Raw genomic sequence first — 26,958 nt, forward strand, 5'->3', positions numbered from 1 at the left:
TCTCTATTTTGTAGTTCTTATGCTGATAGATTCTGGATGTTCTTCTGTGTAAGTAGGTTTTTGAGCTGCTAATTCATCAGAATTAGATTTATTGGCCAAGTATGTTGACACACACAAGGAATTTGGTTCCAGCCGTTGGCGTCTCTTTAGTATTAAATGCAGTATACAAACAATGTACATATAATTTACAGTCAATACACAATATACAATATACACAGTATGCAAGCAAAATGCAGACTACATATGGACAAGTAATAAACAGGCTATGTACATATTATTTACAAATTATTTTGTAGAAAAATCTTTTTGTACTTCCACTTATGTTGTTTTTTTGCAAAGGCACTTTTACTTTTTACTTTAAAACATTTCCAAAATGTGAGTCTAGCCAACCATGTTATAGAAAAATGTATCTATGTGTCTCAAAGTTGAGTTGTTTATTTATTTGTTTGTTTGATTGTTTCCTACACAGACTGGAGCTGAAACCTTCTACAGCTCCACCAGCAGAAGATAGTTAAAGCATGAATACAAATACAGTGCTGCCCTCTAGTGGTGAAATAGAGAAACAGTAGAGGAAGTTCAGATAATGAACAGTTAATCAGATTAATGCGCAGATTAATAACTGTTCTAACTGCCAGTGAAGAGAATTCTTGATGTCCAGTATACACTAACATTCAGAATGATTGAATTACTCATCATATTAGGTTATTGTTTTATATCCAATCATATCTTATACAGTAGAATGAACATGTCAAGTATTTTGGGGGGAAAAAAAGAACAAATTCTAAAATTATACTTTAATGTCATTTTTCATTTAGAATAATTAATACATTTTGAGTTAAGTTTGCCTCCAGTTTGATTACTACTTTTGAAGCACACATGAATTTGAACTTTATTCTTACTGTTCTAGAATCTTCTCCAGCTCTGTTCATCGTTCTGGACACTTCTAACATTTCTACAGTTTTTATTTACAGTGTTCTAGAGTCAACAGATGATCTGAACGCTGAGAGCAAACTACAGTCACTTTGTACATTTATCTGAAACAGGATTGGTCATTACTGAAAAGAGTGATTCCAGACATGTATTTTAGTATCTGGGTCTTACAGAACACCAGCAGCATGGAACCACACACAACAGCATTTGACAGAGTGTATTAGAGATTAAATATTAATGTATAAGAGATATTAATGTACACGTGCTACACTCAGCAGATAAAACATAAGAACTCCAGTGGTGGAGCAACAGACTTTTATTTATTTCAGTAGACAGTCAGCGTTCTGCACACTAGAAAATGGGTTCTAAAGTGTTCTAATTGGACTTTATCATGTTTAATACACTTAGAGCTGAAAGCTTTCATATTAATACAAAATATACTATTCTGTTCTACTATTTGTAGTCCAAGTAATGATATTGGATATAATAATAATAATAATAATAATAATAATAATAATAATAATAATAATTTACAGCATGTGCAGTCATATGAAAAACTCTTGCTGACTGTTACTGATGTTCTAAGTTGTGAATAAGTGAACCCATCCTCTACAGAGACACACTTCTGCACACTTTAATTACTGTTTCTTTATGGATTTTAATATATTGGATTATAATAAAACATGAAATGTGACCTGTGCAAAAGTTATGGCGCATTGTATATTTTATGTTTTCTTTTTCTCCAATAAATAAATAGACATTGTGCATTAAAATGTGCAGAGGACGTGTTAACTTATTTTCAGTTGGAAAATCATCAAAAGCTGTAACCTGACCAAGAGTGCCCAAACTTTTGCTCCCAGCTGTGTGTTTTCCCTCTCTGAGTGGGCGTGTGTGAACTCTGAGCGCTTATCTACAGAGCAGGGTGCTCAGTCAGAGTGCTTGTGCTGTAACTCTTTTTACATATTTGTGTTCTATTAATGAAAAGTTTTGTTATTAAACGTGTTATAGACTACTGTAGGGTTTATTTTCAGGATGTGTTCTTGTGAATAAGCTTCACACAAATCAAACACATCATCAGAACCATATTAGAGAAATTAATGTGTTCTTCATGAGTGTTCTTTCAGACACTCCAGCAAGTGTTTATTCTTATTCTTAACTAGTGCATTAATGTCTCTAACATATTAATATTTAATATCTCTAATACATTAATATGTTCTGTTACTGTGTTTCGGGTCGTCGGACCACTTCAAACAAGTAAAAATGCCTAGAAAAAGTTAAATAATCTTATAATAAGCTTACATTATTCTCATCATAAGAACTATTAGATACATTGACTGCATTTTAGATCATTTCATTTGCCAAGACACCATTTTTTGCAGCATAACATGTATTATTATTATTATTATATTTGATTCATTGTTGGGCTACACACACTTAAAAATGATGGTTCTTCAAGGGTTCTTTAGCAAAGGAAATGGTTCTATATAGAACCATGAACAATCAAAGAACCCTTTGTATGATTAAAGGGTTCATTGCATCATGAAAGATTGGTTGACAATCTGCACCTTTTTGAAAAGGGTTCTACAGAGCCCCAAAAAGGGTTCTTCTATTGTAACAAGCCTGACATAATAACAATAGCAGAACCCTTTTCAAAAAGGCGCTATATAGAACCATCTACATCCCATATACATCCATATACATTCTCCATCAATCTGAAGAAGCATTTTACCATGCAGAGAACCATTTAAGCCTGCAAATGGTTCTTGGAGTGTTCATGGTTGTAGAACCATTTTCTTTACTAATGAACTCTTAAAGAAACATCATTTTTAAGTGTGTAGACTCCACTGTGTCTGTTGGACCAATAGCCAGTCCTTCCCCTCTGTAACCCCGCCCCCGTACCCCCCCCCGTACCCATACACCCCCTTAGCAGTGAGAGTTTCTCTCTCAGTGCAAGAGCTCAGAGCACAGTGAACGCTGAGTGATCAGAGTGGACAGAGTGGGCAGTGTGGGCAGAGTGGACAGTGTGAGCAGTCAGTATGCTGTTTTTGAAGTTTGTGTGTGCGGTGGTGACCCGTGCTCTGTTCCTGCTGCTCTCTCTGACTGCCGTGTGGAGGGTGACCTGGGTAAAGAATGACTGGTGGTTCTGGCTGCTGACCATCCTGTACGTCCCTCTGCTGCTGGAGACCATCGTCACGCTGAAGAGGAGGAGAGGACACGAGTACAAATGGTGAGAACAAGACCACCGTCGCAGACACACTGACCTCAAACAGAGTTAGAGCTCAAACGGTCAGGAGCTGCTGGACCGTCAGTCTCCTCTTTTGCTCCTCTAACTAAGCAGTGACTCAGACTCAGGATGCACATACAGAAAAATTATAACTGTAATAAAATAAAATAGTTGTAAAGGGTTAAAATATGTTGTGATGAGACTTGAAGTGAACTTGATAGCAAATTGAACAATTCACTGAAAGCTTTAAAACCAGTTATACACACTTAAAAATGATGGTTCTTCAAGGGTTCTTTAGTAAAGAAAATCGTCCTATATATAACCCTGAACATACAAAGAACCCTTTGCATGATTAAAGTGTTCTCTGCATGGTGAAATGGTTCTTCAGATTGATAGAGAGTTTGCTGTAGATATAGATCTATATAGATCTAAAATGGGTTCTTTTATTGTAAAAAGCCTGTAACCATAACAGTAGAAGAACCCATGTTGCTGCTATATAGAACCCCTTTCAAAAAGGTTCTATATAGAACCATCAACAGCACATTCTCCTTCAGTCTGAGAAACCATGCAAAAAATATTTAATCACGCAAAGTGTTGTTTGTATGTTCATGATTCTATATAGAAACATTTTCTTTACTAAAGAACCCTTGAAGAACCATCATTTGTAAGTGTGTATAGCTGGTGACTATAAATTGTGCTGTGTTCACTGACGAGACTTTTTATTGTGTTTTTGTTATTTTAACACATTTTCTAAGACTTTTATGAAGCGACTTGAAGAGCTGCTTTTAAACTAACTAAATACTGTACAGAATTTAAAAAGTTTAACTTATAACTCTAATGTAAAAATTCTGTTCACTGATTTTTAAAGCAGGTTACTGTTTTGCTAAAAGCACTGAATTGTTTGTACAGCGTGAGTTGTCAATATTTACATAAACTTCAGACTTTGTGTTAAACTGATGAGGTGAGGAGTGATCTGAGCTACAGAGAGAAACTACAGAGTTGATCTGTGATTAAACAGCTCTGTGTCCAACACTGACACCATTCAGTCTGAACGCGCTACTTAAACCTGCTGTTTAAAAGTGAACAGAGTGTACAAGTGATCATGATTAAACTGCTGGTTTAATTAAGTCTGTTATGACTTTACGGAGTTGTAATGTGTGACAGTATCAGATATCAGGTCTGCCCTGCGGTCAGTTCAGACTGATTAAAGAGACTCTCTGTGTTTTACAGTGAGCTCTGTTAGAGTTGCAGAGGCTGCACACTCTGCTCTACTGTATTAATTTAGTTATTTACTTATTTATTTATTTGTTTGTTTGTTTCTGCCATGTTTGTGTTTTTGCGCTAGAATCACTTCCCTATCACTCTCCCCTCCCCGTCCCTGCCGTCCCCCTGGCTCCCCCCCCAGTCCCCCCGCTCCCCTCCCCCACATCCTGCTTCCATTGTTGGGACTGTTTGAGAGGAGAACGCACTTGTATGCAAAAGTTTGGGCGCCCCTGCTCAAATTCAATGTGAAATAAGTTAACTCGTCCTCTGTACTCTTAAAGATGGTTCTTCAGTGGTTCTTTAGTAAAGACAATGATTCTGTATAGAACCAGGGGCACTCTCCATGCTTAAATAGTTCTCTGCGTGGTGAAATGGTTGTATATAGCACCAAAAAGTATTCTCAGACTGTTAGACGCTTGACATTATAACAATAAAACACTTTCCTGCTCTCCAACCATTTCACCATGCAAAGAACCATTTAAGCATACAAATGGTTGTTTGAGCGTTCATGGTTCCACTGTCTTTACTAAAGAACCCTTGAAGAACCATCTTTGTGTACAGAGTGTGTACAGAGAACACACTTCTGCACATTTAAATACACAATTACTGTTTATTGGCAGAATTTAACATGCTGAGAGGGAATACATCATAAAGTATGGCCTGTGCAAAAGTTATAGCACTCTTCATATTCAACAAAAAGCGTGATTTAAGTGGGGGTGCTCAAACTTTTGAATATAATTGTATATGTGTGATCTGTCGACACACTGCACTAATTTTAACTGCATTGTTTCCATGTGTTTAACACATATCACAGCTAAAAGAGAGTGCAGTGAAAGACAGCAGAGCTGATGTGTCTTATTGTGGTGTGGAAGTGATGGACAGGTTAGAAGGCAAAGAATGCTAAAGCACAGAGGTGTTTTGGTACACTTCCTCAGAACACTCGTAACAACCTATAAAACAAACAGAATAACCTGCTCACTTACGACATCATTAAAGCACGTCACAATTACAGAACAGTCATGGACTGTGGGCAGTGTAACTCACATCAAACTGACATTCACTCCTCTCCTACCGCCACTCATATATACGGAGAAATAAGTGAATATGTCCTTAAATATGGCACAGTTTAGAGCAAATCGTATGTTTATTATTTTCTCTTCTCCATTTTTGCCATTTTTCAGTTTTTCACATAATTTGATGAAAAAATTCTTGCTGCCCTTCACATTGTGTGTAAATTTCATGATTAATGGACCAAAAGAAACAGCTCAAAACATAAACATAACATAGAACTCAATCATCAAGTTGCTCTAGTGGCACATAGTGGCTTCAAATTAAAATGTATTGGATTCCACCATGCACAACACATCTTTGTGTGTGTGTGCATGTGTGTGTGTGTGTGTGTTAATTAAAATGTTGATGGTGATTTGTTGAAATATTGGCCCATTTTATCACTTCATGAAAAATGATCAAATTGTGATAAACAGATAATTTTTTTTTACCAAATTATGTAAAATTTGCTATAAGCTATAAGAACCGTGTCACATTTGCTGCGGGTAGTTCCCCTCCTGGCCTGCAGAGGTCACTCTCACTAGAATTCTAGACTTGTGTTCTCCCTGTATCTAATCAGCTGCCATTTTGTGTAAATAAAACCTCTGTTTTGTTCAGTTTCTTTGTATTGGCCGTGCCCTGTGACTCTGAGTGTTACTTCTCTTGTCCTGACACTTTCAAACTTTCTGCTTTGGTGTATTTATACCTGAGTTCTGGTCTCTGTTTTTGTAACATTAGTGCTGGTTTTCTGAAAAATAAGCCAAATCAGCAGATTCATCCACTCAGGGAAGAAGCACAGCCCACGCTAGTGTTCCACTGTACGCTGCATGCAGTTACACACTTCCACCAGAGAGGTCTCCAAATTCCCAAATCTTACACTGTGCAGCTTTAAGGAATACTCTGATCAGATTTCGCTCTTTATGAGTCATGTTTATAAGGAGAATCTGTTGATCCTGTACAGTCAGAGTGAAGTAAACTGAGAGCGGCACTCAGCGTCTGTAGGAGCTCATCCAGCTGTTTTTAGTGTAATTTCAGTCTGTCACTATGAATGAGAGTGTTGTGTAAGAGTAGTGCGCTCACTGCACGTCTCTGTGTGTTTGTTCAGGTTCTCTCCAGCGATCCTCTTTTTCCTGATCAGCATTATTCCCTCCATCTGGATCCTGGAGCTCCATCATCAGGAGAACAAGTCCAGCAACCCTCAGGTGACCACCACACAAACTACACACACATGTCTTCAGTCTTTTTTTTTTTTTACTCTTGTGTTTTGTATGACTTGTATTGTTAACTGTTACCGCACTATTTTTGTTATGTATGATATGTCTACTGGACCCCAGGAAGAATAGCGGCTATCACAATAGCAGCTAAAAAAAACCCACACATCACAGAGCTTTCTGAGTTAAGCCTTTAAGATCTACACAAGAAAGCAGCTCTTTCTGCTGTTTAACCCTCTGGGGTTCACAAACCCACACATCAAATTCAGTGTTTCTGTATCTTTGTGATGATCCAGCACAGAAATACAGTTCAAACATTCCCTGTAGAGTCGCCCTTTCCATTCCATCTTATCACGAGATCACACATGACTCACATCCGGAGTTATGAGGCTATGAAGAGGGGTTGAGATACACGTCATCTGCCTCTCACCGCGTGGAACTGGTGGATTCATGTGTCCGACTAAATTCCATGTGAAATTGACAAATGGACACTCAGGAAATCACTAAGGACTGACCCATCATGCTGGAACACCTTCATTCTTCATTCAGTCCACAACGGAGACACGTGTGAAATGGTGTGCAGAGAGTTTACAGCTGCTGAAGTTGCTGCAGCGGTTTTGGAAAGTAGTAATGAAAATAACGGAGCATTTTGATATGAAACATATGAGTGTCATGTTATATGAAGAGCCTTTTAAGGAGAGTTTAAGAAGATATGAACAAATCAAGAGAGAATATCCTCAGATCACAGAGGGTTAAAATACTTTCTCTCTCATTTCTGCTGCTGTCTTTGTTTTGAGCTGTAAAGTTCTTGATCTAACAAAGATGAACATTCAAAGACTCACAAACTTAATCTAGTAAACACCTGAATATGAACTGTTATCATAATCATTATCGTTACTCTGATGATACTGATCAATAATAGTCATTTCCATAGCAACAGACCTGGAGGTTTTCAGCTCCTGGGCACAAACTCTTGGTGGGCTCCTACCTGGCTCCCTCATTTTCGTGGTAAATAGTGGAATTTTTTCATAATATCTTAATGGGTTACATAAAATCTGTGCTGACTGACCGCTGTGCTGGGCAGCGTCTATGTTTTCTTTCTTTTGGACAGCATTTTTTTAATATTCCAACCATGCTGTTTACTCTGGAATCTGGTGTCAAACAAAACTATATTCAGGTTATCAAAACATATCATTATCTCTCTCCACTCTCCCCTCACACCATACACACATCTGCAGTTTAAAACATATTCTCTTCCAATTCAGTTCAACTGACTGACCGAGTAAACCTGGTTCTAGAAACAGTCCTCCTTACACGTTCTAATGTTTTGCAGTGTTACTTGTTAAATTATTTGTATTTGTTGTCTATTTAAAATGACATTAAAAATGAAACAGCCAATAAATTCAGAGATCTATCTAAGCAGGTTACACAGAAAGACACCTGCAGTGCTTATATTAACGCTGTCGCTATTTTCTCGTCCAGTTTGTCCAGTATGGACTGTGTTGACCTGCCCTGCTTACATAAAGACAGCAGCGAGCCAAAGAATCTCCAAACATGCTGTGTTCCTGTTATCCATATTATACATGTTTCAATATATATTTCATTATCCATATTATACATATTCCAACATATATATCATTATCTATATATACATATTCCAACATATGTATCAATATCCATATTATACATATTCCAACATATATATCATTATCCATAATATACATAATCCAACATATGTATCAATATCCATATTATACATATTCCAACATATATATCATTATCAATATTATACATATTCCAACACATATTGTCTGATCTGTACAATAAATGGTATTGAATCTTCTCTAAGATTTGAGCTTGTGTTCATGTGCAGAGTGTAAATGCTGACAGGCATCAGAATGACCACATATATAAACAGTTCCAGACAGCGTCAGGAAACTAAAACTAAATTTGGGCCAAATGTGGAAGTATTAGACGTCTGGGCCTCTGAAGATCAGAGTGACCCTTAAAGAGTCTCTGTACAAACAAACACACTCCAAAAACAATCAAATATACATATTATAACAGAATATCATTCTAGTTGACCTAAAACTGGAAGTGACTGGAAATTAATTCATAAATGTTAACAGCACATCATACTCGAATGATCATTTTCAATCAGCCATCACAGAATAATTAATGATTCTTTAATACACTAAACCATTTGCCTCTGAATAATATCCAAATCATATCCTCAAATCATTGCTTTAAGTCATTACTCTTTTATAGTTATGATTTACAGAAACCCTGATTAATACACATTGATTTGGTTTAAACTTAAGCAATTAATCAATTTATAACTGAATTAACCACACTCAGAACCACATCAGACCACCAACGATCAATGAAACTCTTGCAAGCATTCGCGAGGACAATCACAGCATTTACCCCAGTGAAGACGACATTAATGAAGCTCTTTAAATGGGTGATGGTCTGGTGTGGCAGTGCAAGCATTCAGGAGCTCAAAGCACACACTCTCAACAAGTTAATGCATTCACACTTCACTGGTTGGTGAGTCCTGGTTGTGCAGTATGTTGTAGCATATCATTGCTGTCAGAACAAAACCTCGTATCTCCATTTTCTGCCATTTTTTAGTTTTTGATATAATCTGATAATGCCTGTTGTGCTTTACATTGTGTGTTAATTACATGATGAATGGACCAAAAGAAACGAGTTCTTTGGAAAAAAAGTCTGGTTCCATTGACTTATATTAAAAGTAAAGTATGTTTTTTCCTTCTCCTGTAAAGTTACCATCTTGAAGATACAAGGTTTTGTTCCGACAGCAGTGATATACTGAATAACAATAACATAATAATAATAATAATAATAAATAAATAATAATAATAATAATAATAGCAGCACAGATTAATGTGATTTGATTGTGATGTGTTTTTGCTTGTCTTTGTTCCTCTAAATTGAGTCTAAATTCTTTTATTCCTTTTTAACAGTGAGGCTGTCAGATGTTAAACTCCACTGTAGGCAGTGCTGCACTTACAAAAGGCAAACAATAAACTGAACTGAGCATTTTTGTTCATGTTTGTCCTTAGGAATGGGCATCCTCTGCTCTCTCTCACTTTTAAGATTCCCTAGATGCATCTTTTGAACATCTGGAGCTCAAAATATTCAAAATAAATTCACAGGAAACATCGACTCGCTGCTAAAAACCCCTGAAAGTTGAGGTAATGGTGTACAGTGGGACAGCTTCTAAGCAGCAAGTAGAAGAGAAATGAAGCAGACATTCTGGAACAAGGTGGAGAACAAGGGTAAAACTAGTCCAACCCAAGATCTAGATCATATATAAGGTATATTAGATTAGATCAGATTTAACTTTATTGTCACTGTGCAGAGTTCCGGTACAGAGCCAGTGAAACGCAGTGAGCATCTAACCAGAAGTGTAAAATACAGTATTTTTTACATATGAAGTGCAGGAAAGTAACCAACAACTGACACTTACAATTTCTACAATTAAGGACAGTAGAGTAGTAAAAAATATAGATATTGCAAGTATAAATATAATATGCATATAAACAGTGTGAGTGGAGAGAATGCAAATGTAGGCTGTATGTACTGTTAGAGCAGTTTCCGAGGTTGTCAGAAGAAAACCTCGTATCTCCATTTTTGACGTTTATCTACATCATATACAATGTAAGCCAACATGATGCATGACTATAAAAGTCAATAAGGTGAAAATGGCTGCAGTTCCTGTCTGAGGAAGTCTTGCTTCAACCACTTTGCCCCCACTCACCCCGTGACTTTTCCATGAAGGTGGCTGAACAAACCCAAAACAAAACTGTTTTTCCTTTCTCTTAAAATCACCTCATCGTAAAATGTGTGTTTACGCTTAAAATAGTCACAAGACCCAAACAATCACAAGAACGGCCAGTGCAAACAGGAAGGGTTGCAACATAATCACTGCAGAACTTAATCATCGTGGCAGTTTTCCACGGGTGTGAGTGGATGTCTGCTGCCGGTATAAAGGGGGAATGATTCTCTCTCACCAAAACCACAGACCACATTCACAGAAATATGTTGACATGGCAGCTCTTGTTTCATGTATCCTCTCTGGTTCAACCTTTTTTCATCGTTCAGCTGGTAAAGTTCCTGCTAAGAGGCATTTTATGTCCATTTTATTGAAGTAACATTTTACCATCTTGGCTAAACATATGTCTTAATATGTGCCAGCTAATGTACTCATAGACTAAAAAATATAATATAAACGAAAACACAAACTTACTTTGCTCTGCGTTAAGCTTTAGCTCAGCCATAGCCGCTTTTCTCGCTTCTCCAGCAAGAAACATTTCCGCAAAAGTAGAATAATTTCTTGTAAAATGTCTCTCAATGTTCAAATTTTTAAGAAGCAGAAGTGGCTTCTCAGTCGCCAGCTTCTTGTTCGAATTTTCCCATTCCACCTTAAATAGTGCCTGAGGTGCCAGAATGTAACTGCTGCACCATTTAAGGTGGAATGGGACACTTTGAACAAGAAGCTGGTGAACGAGAAGTGACTTCATGTCTTCAGCGTCATGACTTTTTGGTCAATCTTTCTCTTTGCCGTTTCGTTAGCTACTAGCTAGGCGAGACTGTTGTCTGTGTTGCAGGTTATGATTTCTTCTGCTCTGTTTGCTCTTCTGGTGTTTCAGTGTAAGAAGCTGGACTCGTGGAAGAATGTCCGGAGCATGGTGGAGTCCTTCAACAGCACAGTGGTGAACAGCACAGACACACTGAAGGTACTCTCAATCACACTCACATTAAGAAAAGATTCACTCAGTTTCCCCAAGACATCTTTGGTGTCTGAAGTTTGCTTTAGAACTAGAGCTACGTGGCTAATGTACCTAAGAAGTATTATAAGATTATACCTCACCAATTAGCATGGTGCTAACTGCATACCTAAATCATCACACTTGCCTCAAACTTGTTAGTGAAGGTGGCTTTCTGTTCGCCAGCTTCTCATTTGAATTGTCTGTTCCACCTTAAATGGTGCAACAGTTATTTCAGGCGCCTCCGGCATGAAAACTCAAACACTCAAATAAAAAAAACTACATTTTTAATAAAATGAACCTGCTGTGCAAGTGTAATAGGATTAAAGCAGTAAAATATTGTCAGTCTTGTATTTATACTCAGTTAAGGTGGCAGAATGTACCATTTAAGGTGGAACAGAAAGTTCTAATAAGAAGCTCAAACAGAATTGCTTGCATTGTTTACTCCACATAGTGTGACCCAAACATGTGATGATTACAGCTAACAAAATGCTACTTGTTGACATATAAGCTTCTATTACTTATGAGGCAGCTCCAGCACTAAAACTAAAGAAGCAAACTTCAGACAGCGAGCAGGTCTTGGCTGATGGACCAGGTTTAGTTTGAGATGGAGGCTGTATTTTGGCTGAACTATCACTTAAAACATACTGTTTTACTTAAAGTGATCTCAGCATTGTTCCCAGAACTGATGCGTTTTTTTCTTTCGTGGTTTTGGACTGAAAGCTTCTGCCTTCCGGTGTGCTCTGAGGAGACGTTTGGCCTCAGCAGAGACTGAGGGGCTTCTGAGAGTTCTCCTGATGTTTTTGTTGACTCAGTGCCCTGAGTCCTCTTGCTGCGGAGGAGTAGACTGCTCCTCTTCTCTACAGGCGAAGCTTTAGAAACAGCTCTAATGTATATTTCCCAAGACGTCAGGAACCTCTCAGGATATTTGTGGGCCCTAAGAGACATTCTTCTTAGCCCTCACCCACCCTAAAGTTATTATTTTGTGTGAAAGAATGTAATAAATAATATTTCATTAACATTAAAACTACATTTCTTATTGGCTAGAAGCCCCAAATGTCTGCATATAGTGCTTATGACAACAAACAGCTCTGTTATTAACCCAAAACAGACAGATTTTAAACATGTGCAGAAATATTATAGCAGCTTCAAGTGCTGTCAAGTGGGATTCAGCTCCTGGTGACCATGGAACACATTTCTCCAGAATATCATGTCTTCCAGTCAGGATTCTAGACTTCAGAATGTTTCATCTGTCTGGTCATTCTCCATGTTTAGATATCACTGTATTTTCCAAAAAACTGGTTCTTCTGAGAATCCGTCCAAAATAAGAGCTTCAGTTTAGTTCTCTGGGCTATGAGCGAGAGGTGAGGCTAAGTCCAGCTTTCACATCCTTAAAGAACCTCAGAGAAGACCACAGCCTGGACAATTCTGGTCTTTGTAGACACACGAAGATCTTTTCAAGCTCCTTCATCCTTTTTCTGCTAAGTGCAGATCTGTGTTGTATTTCTTGGATCCTCTGTTGTTAATAATTGATGCGAGTAGGCCAGAGCTGTCCACCATCTCCACATTTTCTCCATCACGGGTGAAGTTAGTGCTCTTGCTGGTTGTCAGATCTTTTGTTTTCTTCATACTGATTCGAAGTCCCATTTTTAACTCTGTACTTTCCTTAAGGGCCTTTAGATCTTCCTGACTTTCTGCTTGAGAGTCATGGCATCAGCACATCGGAGGTTATTGATGTTTCGTCAACCAATCTAAAAGGTTGAACAGTAGTGGTGACAGTGGGCAGCCTTGTCTTACTCTGATGTGGAACCAGTCTGTTTGTCCATTTTCCATCCTGACCGTGGCTTGTAATCAGCACAGAGATTCTACATTAGAGTGATGAGACGCTCTGGTATTCCCACTTTCCTGAGGACATTCCAAAGTTTTATGAGGGCGATAGTGAAACGCTTTGCTGTTGGAACTGTGCTATGGAAAATGTTGATTTCCTTCTTGAGCTCCTTGGCTTTTCAGCAATCCAGCGAACATCAACAGTGATATCCAGCATGCACATCTTTTCTAATTTTCTGCTGTTCTAAATTTCTAATTTAAGGCTCTATTCTCTGTTGTATGTTCCTGAGCATAATTTTACCGGCGTGTGATTTGAGGGAAACTGTATGATAGTTTGCACCCTTTCTGGTCTCCTTTCTTTGGTGCTGGAATATAAACTGACTTCCAGTCTTCCAAATTTGTGAATTTTGAAAACAAAACACCCAAATATTGCAAAAAAGAGTTTATGCTAGGACCAGGTGGAAAAGTTAGAATATCACTAAAGCTAAAATGCGAAAGAGTGATGGAAAAGGGTTTTTTGAATAAATGTATCAAGACTACAAGTCACATGATTCCATGATTCCTACAGACAGTCAGATCACAGCACAGAGCTTTCCATAGATTTCTTTCAACATTTTTGAAGTGCTTGATCAAAGCTAGTTTGAAAAACATCTTTGCACAATGAGCTCCAGAACTGTCTGGTGTGTTTCTGTTCTCAGATTTAAGGTGGATGTCGTCGGAGTGGTGCGGAGATTTCAGCCCTCATTAGGTGGCCACTGCTCGTCCTGCTCGCCGTCTCTGACCAGCAAACAACACAGCCATAAAAAGATGACAAACGGCTGTAAAGATGATTCTACTGAAGCAAAAACTGAGTTCAATCTCTCCATCATACTCATTTTGATGCTACCTACGGCATCTAAAGTTTTTTCGCATAACTGTGTTGAATGGAAACCCTGACAAAATTCTATAAATGCGCATATCATTTGCGAAACGTTTGAATGGAAATGCAGCCACTGAGTGGTTTTCCAGATTTGCTGCCAGTGTTTGGTCTTTAATGGAATGTTCAGATTTCATTGCAGTGTTAGTGTTTCCTGTGGCTTTATTTTTGGGCAGTGATCTCAGGACCTGTCTGACTTCATCTTCTAGGGCTGAAGGTCCTCCTATGAGTGTGTGCCATCCATCTTCATTTAGCTCTTGCTTCATGTGTTATTATCTGTTCTTATAAGGCTGAAATTTAGTTTGGATGTCCTGTATTTTCTGGAACACCCTGTTTTTCCATAGTCAGTATCATTACAGATGTTGTTGGTGTACTATTGATCCTTGTATTTCCTGGCAGCTCTCTGGAATTCACACTTTAGTTCTCCTAAAAAAATCTTTAACCTTCTTGTTTCTTCCCAGTTTTCTCTGCATAATCATCGACTTTGATTTCTTGCTCTGATTCATCGTTGCTGATCTCTTTGAGTTCCATCCACAGCTCCTCTGGCTCTCTATCAGTTATATCCTTTGAAGATAAGTGGATTGTTCTCCAGGTCATGTTTTGGAAGTCTGGCTGTTAGACTGCTTTTGCTTGTTCATTAGAAGTTCATGATCTGTTCCACAGTCAGCCTTTGCATCTCTTCATCTCTGATCTCCAAAGTGGTAACTTTACATGAGAAGGAAAAAACACTGGTCCTCATTCACCAACTGTTCTTAAGAAGAAATTTCTTCTTAAAACCTACTTACGCAGTTTTGACGAAGACTCTAACATCCAATAATGTTTTCTTATTTGGGATTTGTTCTTAGGTAAGAACAGAATCTACACACAAAAGCTGAGAACAGTTGTGTGCTTTAAGAACACATCATGAATCTGATGTAGACTTTTTCTTAGGACCTCTCCAGGACACATTTAAGAACACACTTAGGAAGATACTTGAGAATGAGGCTCAGTCTTATCTTGTAATAGAAGTTAATATAATAAGATTTTTTTTGGACCATTTCTATTGGATAACTGGAGTTTTTCTAAATGAAAATATAACAAAAATGGAGGTTTTTGTGTGACAGTGATGATACATATCATCTATATTGCATATTATTATGATATATGGGTACCTACATACACCGATCAGGCATAGCATTATGACCACCTCCTTGTTTCTACGCACATTGTCCATTTTATCAGCTCCACTTACTATATAGGTGCACTTTGTAGTTCTACAGTTACAGACTGTAGTCCATCTGTTTCTCTGCATACTTTGTTAGCCCCCTTTTACCCTGTTCTTCAGTGGTCAGGACCCCCATGGACCCTCACAGAGTAGGTACTATTTGGGTGGTGGATCATTCTCAGCACTGCAGTAACACTAACGTGGTGGTGCTGTGTTTGTGTGTTGTGCTGGTACAAGTGGATCAGAGACAGCAGTGCTGCTGGAGTTTTTAAACACCTCAGTGTCACTGCTGGACTGAGAATAGTCCACCAACCAAAAATATCCAGCCAACAGCGTCCTGTGGGCGGCATCCTGTGACCACTGATGAAGGTCTAGAGGATGACCCACACAAACTGAGCAGCATCAGATGAGCTATCGTCTCTGACTTTACATCTACAAGGTGGACTGACAAGGTAGAGTGGACAGTGAGTGGACACAGTGTTTAAAAACTCCAGCAGCACTGCTGTGTCTGATCCACTCGTACCAGCACAACACACCACCACCACGTCCGTGTTACTGCAGTGCTGAGAATGATCCACCACCCAAATAGTACCTGCTCTGTGAGGGTCCATGGGGTTCCTAACCACTGTAGTACATCGTAAAAGGGTGCTAACAAAGTATCAGAGAAACAGATGGACTACAGTCTGTAACTGTAGAACTACAAAGTGCACCTATATAGTAAGTGGAGCTGATAAAATGGACAATGAGCGTAGAAACAAGGACGTGGTCATAATGTTATGCCTGATCGATGTGTATGTATATGTAATATTTCTGGAGTGTTGTCTAACAGTGTGTGTATGTGGGTATATCTTTTAGGCGATAGAGCGCAGCCTGTCTTCCATCTGTCCAAACGACTGGATCCTCGCTCTTCATCAGGCCCTGCTCATCCTCCTCATCTTGGGGAAGTGGCTCCTCCCCCTTGGAGGCGGGGTGACACGTGACGAGCTGTCGCAGCTGCTGCTGATCTTCGTCGGCACGGCCGCAGACATCCTGGAATTCACCAGCGAGACGCTGTCTGATGTGAAGTGGGTACTTCCTCAATTACTGAAGAGCTGCTTCCTCTGCGAGAGAGGCTGTGTCCCAAATCAACACCCCCCCTAGTGCACTACTCCACTTATAGTGCAGCTACCACCATTTCAGGGAATTGGCTCAATTACACAATGATTAGATTAAGGTGTAGAGCATTTTTTTTATGGAAATAGCAGCTGAAAGTGCTTTCAAAGTGAAGCAGTAAATGACATAATCTGTCTCTGATCTTTAATAATGATAATATTTTAATAGATCAAACAAATAATAGATGGGTCATTCTCATGAAACGGCCTTAAATCGCATCTATTAAGATTTCAGATAATCAATAATCATATAATTTAACAGATAGGTGAGTTAAATTATTCATTTTTTCTATTTGAAAGCTTTTTTTTGCATTTGGTATTTTTTCTCTTTTTTATTACAAAAATAATTTGCATTACCTTTAATTGTTGATTCTCATAATTGTAATGTTGAGATTATAAAAAGTAGGAAATGGTTGCTGAAATCCTATTTTAAATCAATTACATCACTGAGAATTACTTTTAATTCAATTTAAATAACTTTTAACTTTAATTATTTAATCAAGCATCCCTCTTTATTTATCCAAAAAATGGACAACATTTCCATCATTTTATTTTTCCAAGCTGTCTCTGTGTTAGTGCTGATTTGTGAGAATAACTGATTCAGATACCGATTCTCCTAAACAAACACACCTCTGAGTCAGCGGTCAGCAGCTGGGGAGGCCTTCCGTAAAAGCTGAGTGTAGAGATTTCACTAGTCAGAAATAGCTCAGTGTGTCTGAGCAGGAAATCAAACTGAGCTGCTTCCAAATGCAAATCAACTCCAGTTGTTCCACTCGTTTACTGAGCCTGGCCACAATAGTGTGGCTCAGAAGTAAACAACAAACATGGATGCTAAGGCTGGTTTATTAACATCCACTACAGCTTGTTTACAGAGCACTTTAGAAAACAAACACAACAGAAAGAAAATGTGACTTTACATTTACTGGTAATTTAACATTTATACTGTATGGTTTGATCAGTTTTACTGTTGATGGACTTTTCACTTCTCTCATTAATGTTGACGTACCTGACTAAATAGAAAGATAGATAAATACGCAGAACGCTGGGAACATAGAACCACTGGAACATAGGGCCCTGAAAACATAGAACCCTGGGAACATACAACACTGGAAAAATAGGACCCTAGGAAAAATGAATGCTTGGAACGTAGAACCACTGGAACATAGGGCCCTGAAAACATAGAAACCTGGGAACATAGAGCCCTGAAAAAGACCCCTGGGAACATAGAATCCTAGAAATATAGGAGCCTGCGAACAAATGGATCCTGGGAACTTTGGGCTCTGAAAACACAGAACCCTGGGAGCATAGAACACTGGAAATATTGAACCCTGGGTACATAGAACACTGGAACCATCGAACCCTGGGTACACAGAACACTGGAAATATCAAACCCTGGGTACATAGAACCATAGGAACATAGAACCCTGGGAACATAGAACCCTGGGATTATATGACCCTGAAAACATAAAACCCTGGGAGCATAGAACACTGTGAACATATAACAGTAAAGTACATAGGGTTATAGTGGTGGGTGTAGACACTCCTCATACTGATATCTAGTCCTGTTTAAGCAACTGACGTGTGTGTGTGTGTGTGTGTGTTACAGGGATAGCAGTCCACAGCTGGTGTATATAATCCTGGCGGTGTGGACGTGGAGCATGCTGCAGTTTCCTCTGCACCTGGCAGGTGAGAGTACACCTGGGTTCTGTCTCACTTCTTCTGCATTTACCTTTACGCCATTCAGCAGACACTGTTATCCAGAGTGACTTACAAAAGGGCTTTGTTGTGCACTCAGAGGACGAATCTTAGCTAGAACAACCTACCCTTAAGCTCAAACACTGCCAGAAAACAAAAGCCAGATAACTAGAAACATACACAGCTGATAACTAGAAACAGACACAGCATGTTAACACAGAGTTAAACACAGCATGAGTGCATTACAGTGCACTTCAGTAGAGATGAAACAGTAACCGGTTTCACGGTAAACCGCGGTAAAATTAATGACCGTTTGAACTTTAAAGTATCGTTAAAACCGCGGTCGATTACCGCGGTGTGAAAAACTCGCTTTACAGAGTCAAACAAAGACAGAATCATCTCTCAGACGCAGCTGTGTGTGTGTGTGTGTGTGTGTGTGTGTGTGTGTGTGTAGAGGGGAAGGGGGGGGGTGAGAGGGAGAGAAGAGAGAACATGGCGGAATGTAGTGACAGAGATTCGGAGATATTTCAGCCTTCTATGAAGACCAAGTCTGACGTTTGATCATATTTTGGGTTTTATAAGGATGCAGAAGGAAAGTTAATTGAAGATGACCACACTGTCTGCAGATGACCACCCTGTCTGCAGAACAGGCCGAAAGAAAATAGCGGCGAAAGGGGGCAACACATCAAACCTTACGAGTCATCTTCGCGACCACCACCTGCTACTTTTTAGAGAATGCAAGGTTAACTTTAACGGAGAAGTCTGTGGAGACTTCGAAATGTCATGGTCTGTGTGGTTTAACTTTTGCTTATGGTTCGTTAATAATATAAAATGAAGCTTTGAGCGTCAAAAAAAAAACAACAAAAAAAACAATCGGTGAATCAACTGTGAATCGAAACTAAAGCTTTTAACACATATTTCTGTGGAGCAGTGTCTCCAAAATGAGCTCTGAGTTAACAGTCACACAAGCTGTGGAACGAGACGCTGCAGAGGTTCAATCTGCACAGTTCCCCTTTCTCGCTTGCAGTGTTTACAGTGTTGAGAAGAGAATAACTGTCTCAAATCACTGTGTCCCCTACATAGTGCGCTACTGTTCAAACAAACACGATCATCATTAACAAGCAGTTGAGTTTTAAATAGGGGATTAGTAACCTGTTGTTAATGTTGATTATAGATGACTTAGTCGAACATTTCCTGCACTCTTTGGGTGAAGGATTTGCTATTTCATGATCCACGAAGTGCACTACATAGGGAGGATAGTGTGCTTTGAGACGGGACCTCGCGCGAGTAAACGCTGTGTGCTGATTTTAGGAAAAGCAGAGTTTCAGAGATTAAACTTTAGGAGTGTTGGTGCCGCAGCTCAGATGCATGTTAATTTTAAGTTATGTTTTAGTTTTAAATGCTTTTAGAGAAGCAGCTCCACAGGTGAAGACACGCTGTGTGAGTTCTACACTGTCTGCAGCTCACAGCGCGGTCACGCAATTCCTCTGTGATTTTGGCTGTTTTTCCTGGTGCACTGTGTTGATTAGGGGTTCAGCGCCACAACGGCACAATAATGCTGCAGTTGCAGTTCAGACAGAAACCCCCAAGTGCAGCACTTCTTAGAAGTAATAATTTTCCGTTAGGACCCACCTCAGAGTTGGTGGAGATTTAATTCTCTATGCAGGGAAATCCCTAATTATTGTAATTAATAATAATAATAATAATAATAATTACAGCAGTAATAATAATAATAATAATTTACAACAGTAATAATAATAATAATAATAGTAATGGTGAAACGAATTTCAGTTTGTGTATCAGTATTTATTTATTTATTTATTTATGTTACTTTTCAACGCTTTTGAACAATATCACGATAATATCGATAATCGTGATAATTCTGGTCATGATAATCGTGATATGAAATTTTAATATCGTTTCATCTCTACACTTCAGTAAGAGCTGGATTATTTTTTTAATCTAAGTGCTTCACAAAGAGATGGTCCTGCGGTTGAAGACCGAGAGGGACAGCCAGTGTTTGGACAGCCAGTGGAGGTTGGTTCTCCAGAACGGAGAAGAGTCTTGATGCTTGTCTTCCACTGCGAAAAAATGAGCTTGAATTAAGATTGAATTTGAGGAGAAAATGATTTAATTCTAGTGAAATTATTTTTATCAATTTACTCAACAAGAAAGCTTAAAATAAGTTCCAGTCCTGAAATAAGCAGATCCGATAAAAGCTCACAGGTTTGAAATAAGTAGAAAAAATTGCTTTTTAGATCAAATGACTTGAGATCAGACTCATCACAACTCAGTAATCAGTGAAATGCACTGAAAATTAGTGAATAAATTCTTTTGCATTCTTAATTTTAGTGAAGAAATTAAGGCTGAGGAAGAAAATAAATTAGTAATGTAAGCAGAAATTATCAATACTGGTGAAGGATGATTGTGCTGTTACTAAAATGAATGCTTTAGTGAAAAGGGGCCTGCGTGGCCCTCAAAAAATCACCTCCAGTTTATTTCACTGCTGTGGTCAATAGCAAGAAGTTAGGAGAACCGAGCTCTTGACAGAATGTTGTGCTGACCGTTGAGGTCTGTACAAATTTTCCAGTACAGCTCCAATAAAAACAAAGCAGTAGCCAGCTACCACTGACACGCTGACTCAGCATTAGGGCTGTTTAGCAACATGTATGAGGGAGGAAAATAAGTACAAGAGCAGACGTTCCCAAGATAAAGGCATCTTTTGGCTCTGTTTCATCTACATCGCTGCACTCTCCAGTTTGCTCCCAGAGTGTCAGTATTAAGGCTGCCGCACACCGGGCACATCGCGCCATACAGCTCTGAGCTTTAATTTACTGTAGTAATGACAAAGCGCTGAGCGGCGCGCTGAGATACTGAACGTCGTCGTGGTTCCCTTTGTTAAAAACAATGGACTTTCTAGACATGGTGCATCTTCTGTGTGGAGGCCGTTAACCTGACCGCTGTTTTCTCTGGCTGCTAATGTGGACTGACATGGCTGGACAGTTAGGCCACGTTCACGCAGCAGGTAAAAGTGGCCCAAATCTGATTTTCTCACCAAATCTGATTTTTTTTTGTTTGGCTATTGACAATATCTTTTAATTGTGATCTGTATGCAACATGAGTCTGACAGATCAGCTCCTAAACTGACCCACATGTGCAAAAGAACAATGCTTCACGTGGCTCATCCAGAGGTAAACAATCACGACTGCCAACAAATGCCAGTCGCTCCCAGAGCTTTTAGGTTCGTCTTCGCCAGTGTCGCAGGAGCGATCATGAAGCTTCACTGACTGACAGCTGGGCTCATCACCCAGAATGTGTTCAAGCTCGCTGTTTAGGGCGCGGTCACTTCTTTGGTCCATGTTCTCAGATTCTTTAAACTTTGCTTTCAGACTTTTAACTGTTCTTTGATGTTGCAGCCTCGCTGTCCTATGGCCACATTCGGACATTTCTTTCAAAACTTCTCAAAACTTTTCAAAAATTCTCTTTGAACATGGAGCGGTTTGGATAAGTTTTTCCGAACTTTTTGCATAGAAACATCACCCCAAATGTTTATGAGGTCCCAGCAGTGCGGAATTTTGCTAAACGTCAAGCTGGATTGGCGTAACAGTCGCATAAATTCCAATCTGGCTGTTCAGACAGAGTCGCACTGCCGCATATCGGATACGTGTCGGATTCCAGCACCACATATGAAAGCGCCTCAAATTGGAACTGAAAATGTCAGATTCAATCTGTTCACACTGACACACAGACACACATCTGTGTCACATATGAAGAAACAGATCAGATTTTGGCCACTTTTACCTGTTAGCTCTGTTAGTCATTCAGTACTGAAGTAGTTTACTGTGCTGATACTTTTGTACTTCTGCTCAAGTTGCTTTATTTAAAAGTACTTTTACTTCTACCACAGTCATTATTTTACCAAAGTACCACGACTTTTAGCTGAGCAATGATTTAGGCTACTCTACAAAACTACGAGCATCTGCAACTGAACTGCACTGACAATATCTGCACTGCAACTGAATGTGAGTTCCATTATTATATTATTTTGGGGCATCTACACACACACACACACACACACACACACATATACACACAATAATCAGTTCAGTGTGTGGCCTAAATTCCAGCTGGGGTGTGGAGCTAAACAAGAGAACATCTGTGTGAACAGAGAGCCAGTTATTGTACAGAGTACAGGAACATCAGCGCTGTTAAAGAACAAGGACATTCAGACTTATCACTCCCTTCAGTCACTTTAACTGCTTCAAGCCCAATGAATTCAGTGTTGTGTGGGCTGTTACTTTCACTTTTACATTATCATTGTTGGAACAAAACCTTTCATCTCCAAAGTGATAACTTTACAGAAGAAGGAAAACCCATTCTTAACTTTTAATGCAAGTTAATGTCACAAGATTTTATTACAATATAGTAATTCTGGGCAATTTCTGTTGCTCTGTTTATTATTCAGTGTTGACACAGTTTAAAAGTCAGATGGTATTTTTAAATGTTGTGAAATGACAAAATTGGAGGGTTTTATCCTGACAATTGCAATGTTTTGGCTCAAAGAAGCTTCCAGTGGATATGTATAAATGAACCTTTTTTAAAGTCTAAAGAGGCTGCACATAATGTAAAAGTTCTAGGAAGTTTCCTATTATGTGACGGTTCTTCAAACCTTTCAAAGGTTCATCACATATATTTTTTTCAGACATGGTTCTTGAGGGAACCAAATGTGGTTCCTCCATGGCAGGGTCATAAAACTCTTTGTGGCCTTCAGCTTTTTTTTTTGTTCTTTTTTTTAAGAGTTTACTTTCAGTATTTCAGTATTTCAGTATAATTTCTCTGTATTTTCGACTTCTGCATACATGACCAATACAAGCAATTTATTGCTTATTGCTATCACTTTAACCCACTAACACTCACATTCTGAATTTAATGCGGTGAGTAAAAACATGAAAAAGAGAGAGAAACTGAATATCTACTAGCACATGTTTAAATAGTTCTGTATAGTTACTTCATTCTCAGTTTTATTCCCAATCAGATGTATGATTTTCTGTTGTTTTTGCTGAATAAAGAGAAAAATGAAGTGATTAAGGGTCACTGTCAGAGATAAAACGGTCAGAAGGCTCGTTTCTCCTGCAGCTCTGGTCTGAAGGTGGTGAAGAGACTCAGTGTTTCAGACTCAGCAGTTTCTGTCTTACTGTAGTTCCTGACAGAAACTGCCGAGGACCTCAGAGGCCTAACGCTAGTCACGAGCGCTAGCTAACATACTGAAGCAATTGCGAATAGCAACAACTACTAAGCAGTGATTGGAGGTTTTAGAAAATAACACAGAGCTTGGCAGATTTTGATTGTCCATAATACAGTGACAGCACTCACAGAAAACAAATCAACCTTCATCATAACAGAAATGCTCCATCTCACAATCTCATGGATTGAGAAAAGTGAAAAAAACACTTCTGAAAATACAGAGGTCCCAACCTCGGTGTCCTCATAGTTAGTTATGGCCATTGACACACCAGAATAACTCATAAGCAACGCTTCATGGGTTCTTTAGTAAAGACAATGGTTCTATATATAACCATGAACACTCAAAGAGCCATTTGCATGCCTAAATGGTTCTCTGCATGGTGAAATCGTTCTTCATACTAATGGAGAATGTGTTGTATAAGGTTCTATACAGAACTGGGTCACAGGAATGTCCACTTTTCTATCCATAGGTGTCACTGGTGTTACCAATCCTCATTGGTGTTACACATAAGAAAGATAACACCAGAGACAGCAACACCAGTGGCATTTTTGATGAAAAATGAATTTTACAAAATGTCTGCTACAGAGCATCAAACCACATAATGTAAAAGTTCTAGGAAGTTACATATTTTGGTGGATATTCCATGATTGACAACAATCATGGAATATCCACCAAAATATGTAATTTAATCCTTTGTATTCTTTTTTTTTACAATTACCTAAGAATAAAGTAGGTCACACCAGTGACGTCAACTAAAATCATCATATGAAATCTTAAGCTAAATGAGAAAATTTCTGATAACTGAAAAGACACAGTGGACCATGTGCTTTTTTCACAGATCCTCAAAAATATGTAAAAGGAAGTCAAGTGATGTCATTAGTATGTTTTTTATTTCAAAATAAGAGATTTTTTGTTATGCAGTAACAACAGTGACACGACTCCTGGGGACAACAATTTTCATTATATATTTTCTAATATTTATTTGGCATTTGTTTTCTTTATGTCATTTAATTTATATATTTCATAGTCATGTATAGATTATTGTAGTTAAAATTACAGAAAAATGTTTTTTCCTTCAAAATATGGCCTCACCTTTTACACATGACTTTGGGGACAAGCACTTCTGTGGTGCTTGGAATTCTAATTAAATGATTTAAAAACCAATATTGTTAAACTGACGGATCAATAAGGTGTAATTGTTAAAATAAAATTGTTTTATTTGAAAATGTAAAAAAATGTAACTCTAATATGGTTATCAAGTGTAATATATCTGTAAACGCTAGGGACACAAAAATGGACGTTTCTGTAGAATGACCCTCCTGTATTTATCCGCATTTTTCTGTTGTCAGGCTTGTATACAATAGCAGAACCCTTTTTGGTGCCACATAGAATAATTTTCAGAAATGTTCTATTTACAACAAGCAAATCGTTCTTTGAGTGTTCATGGTTCGGTATAGATCATTTCACTAAAGAACCTCTGAAGATGTGAGTGAGCTCCATTTGAAAGCTGGGTTTAGTTCAGTGCTGTTGTTTCTGAAGGTCTGATGTTCGTGTCCTGTTGGTAGCTAGGATGTTTTCATGTGAAAGCCTGCTGACGGCTGGTTCTCACGTCTGTGTGACTGTAAATCAGTTCGGTGTTTAAAGGTTTAGTTTATTTGATTTAGATGTACAGGGACAGAACACACTAATAAACATTTCTGTAAATATTCCAGTTTAGTCAGTTTGGCTAGATTTAAACTGGATATCCTGGGCAGTTACCAAAGGACAAAAGATTACATAAAACAATTACATAAAAATTACATGAAACATTAATGATACATATAAATATACAAGACAATTATCTCCCAATGTGTCTCCCAACTCACCGGATTCAGGTAGAGGAGCCTCATTTATAAAGCCTCATCTTACACGCATCCTACATCATCCTATTTTGCTTAAGGCCTACAACATGCAAGGACGTGAATGGATGGTGTTTTTGAGTGTAGTTGCGTTAAAAATGTGTCACGACACATTTCATAACGCAACGCAAACGCGAGCTTGGGGCGCAATGACAACAGCCAAGCCTGTCCAAGCAGTCTTGTACCGCCAGTGTGTTTCTCAACTGCCATAACAGACGAGCAGTTAGGTATCACGCAACGATGGCTTACATAAACATAAAAATATGATACATTATTGCATTTCCATGCAAAAAGAGCTAAAGCAGCTCACTCTCCCCTACTGTCCACGTTTAACTGTTAAGGCTGCTGGAATAGCAGTAGATCCTCTAGCGCCCCCTTCAGTACTGAGTGTTTTAACCACCCTAGTAATGTAACAGCGCACTGTGAGTTTGTTCAGAAGGACAGAGACTCTGCAGCACGTTAGCCGAGCACCTTTTTGGCGTCCTCGTCCTTGCGTGAAGTCTGTTTCAGGCCGAGCATGTGCATAAAAAATGTTTTATAAAAAACATCTTAATTTTTACATTAATGACTGCAACCGTTTGTGCGTCTGTGATAGGGCTGCAATAAACGACTAATTTGATAGTCGAATAATCTATCGATTACTGAAACGAATAATTGATTATTCAGATTATGAATCACTACATTACAAAAAATGGTTTATGTAGTTTTTAGCTTTTAAATTTAGCTTGAGGTTGTTTTATATATTTGCTAACTAACAGTGAAGACAGTAAATATGAATAACATTCAAGAATTCACTGTTTTAATGAACTTTCCTGCTGATACAGAAAATAAAAAAAACTCCAATGTATTTTTCCTGTCAAAATTTATAACAAAGGATGTGCAAAGTAGCAGCAATAAAATATAACAAAACTAAATCAGTTTTTCTTTAATCAAATAAATAAAAAAATCTAAATTTAAATGTTAAACTTAAACAGTGCAGTTCTGTTGTCTGTCTAAACCTTGCTGCAACTACATTCTACAATCACAGGTCTTTATTGAAACAGAGGAAAGTCAGTATCTCTCCGTGCTCCTGTGAGAGTCTCGCTGTGCTCTGAGAGTGGATACTCCCCGCTGCAGAGAGGATGCGCTCTGATGGAGCGGATGGGAAAGTGGAGAACGTTTGTGGAAAACTTCTTCTCTATGAACAGTTAAATATGAACGATTTTAGTCTAAACGCTTCATTTTAACCCTTTGTCCAATTACCCTGTGTGTTCACGGAGAACTACCTCCTTAAACTGTTAGCGAGTGGAGCCAAACGCTCGCGGAGAACAGAAACCTGTTCGTAGTCGCTCTCCTGTGTTCGCCGAAACTGAACGCATCGGTAGCCTCAACGTTAAGACGACGATGCAGTGTTTAAAACTGTTATCGTGAACGTGAACAGGGTCGCTGTGAATAATAGTTAATTGTTCCTCTGTTCCAACTCCGTTAACAATTCCAGAGAAAATGCATTTTGAAATAGAAAATGTTACAGCTCGGTTCACAGCATGACGTAGGATGGCTTTTAGCAATAACATT

General features: G+C 38.6%; 1 protein-coding gene across 2 annotated transcripts in view; it reads left to right on the forward strand.

Annotated features, from left to right (window-relative positions):
• Positions 1-2,872: 2,872 nt before the first annotated feature.
• tmem26a (transmembrane protein 26a) overlaps positions 2,873-26,958 on the forward strand; it is a 29,807-nt gene continuing 5,721 nt past the window's right edge. For both annotated transcript variants that reach the window (XR_005008513.1, XM_036592563.1), the window contains exons 1-5: positions 2,873-3,157; positions 6,570-6,666; positions 11,352-11,438; positions 16,271-16,479; positions 18,173-18,252. Coding sequence is in view for 1 of the 2 variants with exons in the window: in XM_036592563.1 (XP_036448456.1) it covers positions 2,967-3,157; positions 6,570-6,666; positions 11,352-11,438; positions 16,271-16,479; positions 18,173-18,252 (664 nt within the window). In the remaining variant the exon portion in view is untranslated. The remainder of the gene's footprint in view (positions 3,158-6,569; positions 6,667-11,351; positions 11,439-16,270; positions 16,480-18,172; positions 18,253-26,958) is intronic.

The sequence above is a fragment of the Colossoma macropomum genome, unplaced genomic scaffold, assembly GCF_904425465.1.
Source record: "Colossoma macropomum unplaced genomic scaffold, Colossoma_macropomum, whole genome shotgun sequence".
Taxonomy (NCBI): Eukaryota; Metazoa; Chordata; class Actinopteri; order Characiformes; family Serrasalmidae; genus Colossoma; species Colossoma macropomum.